Source organism: Nicotiana attenuata, unplaced genomic scaffold (genome assembly GCF_001879085.1).
Source record: "Nicotiana attenuata strain UT unplaced genomic scaffold, NIATTr2, whole genome shotgun sequence".
Taxonomy (NCBI): Eukaryota; Viridiplantae; Streptophyta; class Magnoliopsida; order Solanales; family Solanaceae; genus Nicotiana; species Nicotiana attenuata.
This window is the reverse complement of record NW_017674557.1, coordinates 83,505-90,268: the sequence shown is the minus strand read 5'-3', so window position 1 is coordinate 90,268 and position 6,764 is coordinate 83,505. Positions and strand designations below refer to the sequence as shown.

Below are 6,764 nucleotides of genomic sequence, written 5' to 3'. Positions count from 1 at the left end.
CTGCTCAGCCTCGGTCTTATAGATCACTGCTCAGCCTCGGCCTTATTGATCACTGCTCGACCTCGACCTTATTGATCAATTCGATTCGCAAGTTACTCATGACAATTGTCTCCGCATGTCGAATTTCTCTGGTTTGATTTTGACCCATACAGGACCTTGAGCACCTAATTAAGTTATTCTTTTATTTAAGTTGTTAGGGGTATTTGTATTCTTATATTTTTTTAAAGTTTTATTAAGAGACGAGATTGAACTTGTTTTACTAAAGAAAATCATATGGGCCAATAGAGATGAACAGTTATGGTATAGGAGATCTCATTAAATATCATTCACATAGCTTCGCCACTAGGACTATCGATGGTTCTCATCATTTCTCATCTTCTCTGCTCTTTTCAACATGGAATATCGCTGAATTGTCCAAGAAAGCTCCAATTTTGACAATTCTATCGCCTTCCCAGTTGATATCAAGAGATTATATAAATAAAGTTAGCGGGATAATACATAATTACCTCAGGGATGGTACCTAACTGACAGTTGCACTCTTGTATTTCGCGGGGTCCTATACCCCCTCACCCCCAATATGCATTCAAAGTATAAAAAGTTTCACCTTTTAAGCCGATGTGGCAGAGAGTGATGTACATTCTCTTAAGAAATCGTGAGAGACAAAAATCACAGATTAAAAATTTAATTCTGCCACTTTTTTTAAATGTATATTCCTACTATTCTTATTACTAAGTTTCTCTCCAAGTTTTCATTTTCCTTTTGCTTCTTCTCTCTTCTTCTTCACTTACTCCTCATCTGTAATAATGGAGATTAAATATGATAGAGCTCACTTTAATCTTGTAAATAAATTTTTTTAAAAGATTAAACAATAACAAGAAGCTCTATCAGATTTGAAACCAAAGTAAGTTCCCCAATACAGAGCCCGAACAGTACACTGAGTCGGGAGAGAAAGGAAGCCGGAAACATATCCGGCGACCGGAAGAAATGTCCAGCGACTAAATAATATAACCTCATTCCTGTCATCCTCCTTAAATGTGACCAGACTTTTTAGATTTCTGATTTTACAAACTCTTCCTTAAGATCCATAAAGCTTGCATAAATTTTTACAATTTTTTTTCCCCTCATAGACGGTTGACAAAAGGAGAAGGGGTGGGGGGAAGTGGGGTTGGGTGACTTGCTCTCTGATGGGTTTGTTTGGGAAAGAATAGGAGACGTGGGGGAAGTGGGCCATGGTGTGGGTGTAAAAGCAATTTTGGCTTAAAAGTCACTTAAAACAAGCCCATCCAAACAGGCTCTTAGAAAGAAAAGAAAACATTAGCAAGACTTGGAAGTACTATTTGAGAAATTCCACTTAGAAGTACTATGGGACTGGTTATACGGAGGTAAAGCTTAAAAGAGGTGATAGCTGCTTCAGGATTGGTAGAGCATAAATTATGCAACTAGAGTTATTTTAATTTTTCTTGGTGAGCTTGAATCAATTAGAAATGGATGTAATTCTATATTGAGCACATTATCAATTAGAAGAAGAAAAGACTACTAGTGGGAATTAGAACCCTACACTTCAGTGGTGTAAGAGAAGTTTCAACTATTATATTGTAACTCATATCACATCATACATTTGTCTGTAAACTATTAAACATTATTCTACATCATCTTATCTTTACTTTGCCCACCACTAAAGCAAAGTCAGCTAAGCATATCAATATCTGCACTTTAATGCATAAAACACTCACACCGAACAATCTCCCGATTTACAACCTGGAGAACTAAATATTTGTAGTAAGAATTCAGCTTTTAACATATTAGACAATTGGAGGTAAATTTTGTGGCTTACGAGAACATCTGCGGTTGATTGTGGGAGAGTTGAGGTCTCTTAATCGGTGAAAATATGAGATTCCTAAGGGTCGTTGCAGGGTTGCTTGCTCCAGTTCCAACACCAAGCATAGGACGTGCACCTGCCCTTCTGTTTCCAGCATCCACTGGCATTGCTGATTGTCTTGCAGGGGAACCACTCAAGACATCAAAAGGGCCGGAGTTGGAAACGTTCTGTCGTGCTGGAGGCCAAATGTCTTCTCTTGGCCCTGGAGTTTCAGGAGTGAGAACTGACCAATCTGCGACAAATGAGTCGACTAATATTTTGCTAAAAGGTTAATGCAGTTTCGAAATACCCAAATTACTACGAATTTTGACAATCAGTATTCAAATATTAGCAGACTACATCTTGTGCATGTAAAGAATTTTCACGATGAATATTCGTACACCAAGAAAAACACATCCAAACTACATCAGCCTCGGATATGTCATGCAATTATTCTAAAAACAAAAGGATTACCTTTTCTCATGTGATCTCTGTTGTCCATCATATCAGCATTATTTGCAAACAAATCAGGCTCTGTTCTCGAAAAGAAATGTTTTGGCTGAATGGCTGAGCGTTTTACTGATTCATACTCATCTCTCAACTGATCATACATTTCATCAAGTTTTCGTTTTTGCCTGATAAGGAGCAATATTAATTCTGAGACCAAGTATCAACAATAACATATTCTAGTAGAAAAGCACTGCACAGTTTTACAACCTCCCCAAAGATTAATTATAGTGGATAATTAGAGCACATTTTTGCAGTACCATTGGATTTCTATTTCTTTTTGGTTGTTGGAGGGGGTCTGGAGGGGGGGGGGGGGGGGGAGGGAAGGAATAGAATCTGCCTTAAAGATTGTAAGGAAGTAAAACCTGGATTTCTCAGCAAATTTTTCTTGGAGTTCCTGCTTGTCTTTAGATAAGCTCTCAACCTCTTGTTCCCTCATTTGGCACCTTTTAGCCATCTTCTGGTATGCAGTATGCACTTGCTCCAACTTTTCAGAGAATTTTTCTTGCATCATCTCACATTTCTGACGATATTGAGCTCCTAGCCTGTTCATCTTGACTTGCATTTCCAATTCCTTTTGCCCTATGTAGAAAGTCACACTTCTGTAGGCACTCTTCATCACTGGGTTTGATTAAGGAGAAAGTAATCAAATTAATGTATATACCACATTTATGTATTTATTATCTAACGTCCAATTCAAGAAGTAGTTCGTTGATTTAAACTAACCGAAGTTCACTATGTTTCAAAAGCAAATCTGAATATTACAAATATTGCAAAACAGGACAGATGATGAAGGATACATATCTGTGGTGATATTCCAGCCATGACCATCTGCATGAGAATGTTAACAGATTTTAACTAGAATGCTAATTAAGAAATGAGTGAGAAACAAAAAGATTAAGTCAGCAGAAATGTAGAAAGTGAGAAGATAAGGGAGCAATCCATGCTTACATTTGTCCATTCATCACTTGGATTGACGTCTACAGGTTTCATGAGACTGAGAAGCAAAAATGTTACAGACTTGGTCAGAGAGCAGCCAATTCGACAAATGCCAGACATTACTTTGAGTGATTAGTTAATGATAGTAGAATTGGAAGACAAAGCCAATTAGTATATGAAATGTAGCAGTGGAAAACAACATCAATGTTCTGGAAGTGTCATAACACCCTGCTCCCTCCCCACTAAGAAAAAAGAATTAGGAAAACAAATCAAAAGGAGAAAGGAAAAAGAAGCCAGAGAAAGCACAAATTTAGGATAACATTTGTTTTTAAGTGAACTAATTAAAAAATACTTTGACCATCAAGATGAAAGAGATATTGGATTGCATTAACCTTTTAGACAGAACTTGATCACAGATAGGACAAGCAGCAGCATTGCTGAGAATCTTACTTGCATCATCCCTGCCTATAAGCGTTCTTAAGGAATCACAGTATTCATACACCAAAATCATGTACATGAGAAACCTGCACGAACATATATGTAGGGATGGCAATCGGTGCGGGTTTTGTCTTAAGCCGCAAGATTTTAACCTGCCACTCCCCGTATAGCATTTTCACCCCGTCCACACCACCCACCCCAACCCTCCGCACCCACACCCCCGTCCACCCGCGCCGCTTAATTTTTTTTCTTCATTTTGTAAGTTCTATTTCTTTTAATCTTTTGACTAGAATTTTCCATGTCAGTTAAGGATTTAAGGAGGGTGCAACTGTAAACTATTTTACTAAGTTTCGTTTTTCTTTTTCGGGCAATAGGCGAGAAGAAGAAAATAGCTAATTGGTTTTAAAGCACTATCACACACTACTCATCATGTCTCAATTCCTCTTAATTTTTTGTCTTCCCATTTGAGATGTTTAAAAATATATGACAACACTTTATCATTAACTTCCCAACAAGTAATTCACTATTTCAGTTTTAGTGATGAAAATGCATAAATCAAAACCACCAATACAAAAAATGACGAATTTAAGACACTCACGATTAATCAACATCAATGATGAGAATTGAGAGGTAACAACTACTAAAATAGACAACAAAAGAATGTGCTGAAGTTTGCAAGTGAAGAAGCAGAAGGAGGAGCGAAGAAGCTGATATTAATACTTACCAAAATAAGATAGCTCATATTAATCATACGAGTGCAAATATGATATTGGGATTATATAGTACAACACTACATTGTTGTAACGTCAAAGCTCTTCTGTCGAGCCCGATCCATTATTGCGTGATTAGCATCATCATTATATGTTTCTAGCTTGGCCAAACCCGCACCAACACCCGCGTCGCCCCGCAACCCGCAAGAAGTTTTTTAAAATAAAATCAACCCGCCTCGCACCCGCAAAGGCCCAAACCTGCAGGGCCTCGCGTAGGTTCAAACGCGCACAGGCCCAAACCTGCATAGGTTCAAACCCGCCCAGCCCAGCCTCGCACCCGCACAACCCCATTGTCATCCCTACATATATGCCTATATGGAACACGCATTTTTCTTTTTTGGAATAACGCTAGTATCCAGGCTGGCTTAGGCGCACATCAACCAATCTACCAAGTGCTTCCTATCTCTCACCAATATAGGTACCAGATTATACGAAGACTTGGGAAAATGAGAAGAATTCACTTACTGTCGCCTCTCTTGGATACGAAAATTAATTTCCAAGACTGTCACTCTATTTCTTTGACCGCTACGCCACCCCTTTGGGAGCTAACACAAAAAACATATGCATGTCTATATGGAACACATACAAAAACTAGGATACAGAAGAGGTGGCCACAAGTGGTGGTGATGGCCTGTCCTTCCAGTTCACGCCAGCAAGCATTGCATCTCATCTCACACTGAAGAAACGATAGTCAATTTCATTGCACATTATACAGCGTTCTGGAATCATTCAAAATTCTGAGCACAAAATTTCTGATCCCATTCACTCTAAAGCCGCGGACACACAAAAACTAGTCAGTAAGAAATGACTAATATCCCTACAATAAAGTGGACAACATTGCCAAACAAACTTTGCTTCTCAAATGACAACAGAGGCAAAATCCACTAAACAGCCAATTGTAGCTGGTTAATCCAATTTCAAACAAGATTGATGGAAAGAAAAACAAAAACAGCCTAATGGCAGCTAGAATATCCATAGCTGAAACCTCTAACTGCCTATAAACTTTGATAGCCAAAGTATATTAAACGGAAGCACACAAAACTCGTTTTGATAACTGGAGTAGAAAAACGAGTTAAGTATCATGTGAAATTTGCTTGCCAGTTTATGTATTGAAAAAACAGAGTTTATCATGTTGATGAATACTCAACTTTCAATCTTATATTTTTTCAAATCGCCAAACAGGTAATCAGAATATCAAGTGCTTGAACAACAAAATTTTCACCTTCAGCCGAGCTCAATAACTGGATTGTCCGCAAAGCTTTTGATCCAAAACCTAAAAATGAAAGGGAAACTGCATAAAAGAAGATATTTACATAATCAACAACATATTAGGAAAAAAAATGAAAAACGCAGACAAAGACATTCATTTTGTGTCGTAGTTACAGTAGTTGAAATAATCTTGAATAATCAGAACATAACAAACAAAATCGAGATTGTAACGATTCAAGCAATTGAAATTTAATTGAAAATCGCGAGATTCAAAAACTATATAGAGATATACATACAACTTCCAGATAACCTCCACGAATTCGAAATTTGCACCGGATAATTGACGGTGAAATGCAAGCCTCCTCCTACAGTGTTGAAAACCTAGCACGAGTATTCTCGAATTGAAGCTTCTCTCTCGATCATCTGATCATCTGATGCTGCTGCGTAATTGTATTTTTGAATTTTTGCTTGAAATGGCGGCAAAAAGCGTAATTGTTTTCGGAATTTATAGCGAATTCCATGACCCGAACCGCATTTTATAACGGATTCCTTGACCTGAACCGCGATATGCAAATAATAATGGTTTTTTTTTTTGGCTAGAGTTTTGAACTAACTAATGTCCCAATTCCCATATAAACTTTTTCTTTTTAATTTCTTATTAACCGTGTGAAACAAAGAGACCTTTTGGACTACTTTTGATTGAGAGAAAGAACAGAGCATTTAAAATTTCCTCGTGAAATATGAATGTAGTAGTATTGATGGATACCATTCACCAAAACTTTTTTTTTGGTCAAACTAAAAGATTTTGGGTGTGTTTGGTACGAAGGAAAATGTTTTTATCGAGAATGAATGGTTTTATTACTTATTTTTTCTTGTTTGTTTGGTGAAAATATTTTTTAGTGTTTGGTTAGAAAGTATAACATATATTTTTAGAAAAATATTTTTGTATGTCACTCTCCTCACCCCCCCCCCCCCCACCACCATCGGGCTCAAGTCTCTGAAAAATTCACATAAACCCAAAGGAACTAATGTATTGTTTTACT

At 37.4% G+C, this 6,764-nt stretch overlaps 1 protein-coding gene across 5 annotated transcripts; it reads right to left on the bottom strand.

The window, feature by feature from the left end:
* Window positions 1-1,568: 1,568 nt before the first annotated feature.
* On the bottom strand, window positions 1,569-6,428 carry LOC109218893 (E3 ubiquitin-protein ligase CCNB1IP1 homolog). 5 transcript variants are annotated; one of them, XM_019383292.1, is made up of 9 exons: window positions 6,018-6,428; window positions 5,735-5,803; window positions 5,113-5,188; window positions 3,697-3,769; window positions 3,317-3,362; window positions 3,166-3,196; window positions 2,731-2,986; window positions 2,333-2,493; window positions 1,569-2,081 (listed from the first exon to the last, which is right to left on the bottom strand). In XM_019383292.1, exons 3-9 carry the CDS (start codon window positions 5,180-5,182, stop codon window positions 1,831-1,833), a joined length of 888 nt encoding a protein of 295 aa, XP_019238837.1. In that variant the 5' UTR covers window positions 5,183-5,188; window positions 5,735-5,803; window positions 6,018-6,428; the 3' UTR covers window positions 1,569-1,830. The 5 variants fall into 5 exon arrangements, with proteins under 5 accessions (XP_019238837.1, XP_019238834.1, XP_019238835.1 ...); XM_019383289.1 differs by having other exon boundaries at window positions 1,569-2,111; window positions 6,018-6,427; XM_019383290.1 differs by having other exon boundaries at window positions 1,569-2,111; window positions 5,735-5,785; window positions 6,018-6,427.
* Between the last annotated feature and the right edge of the window lie 336 nt (window positions 6,429-6,764).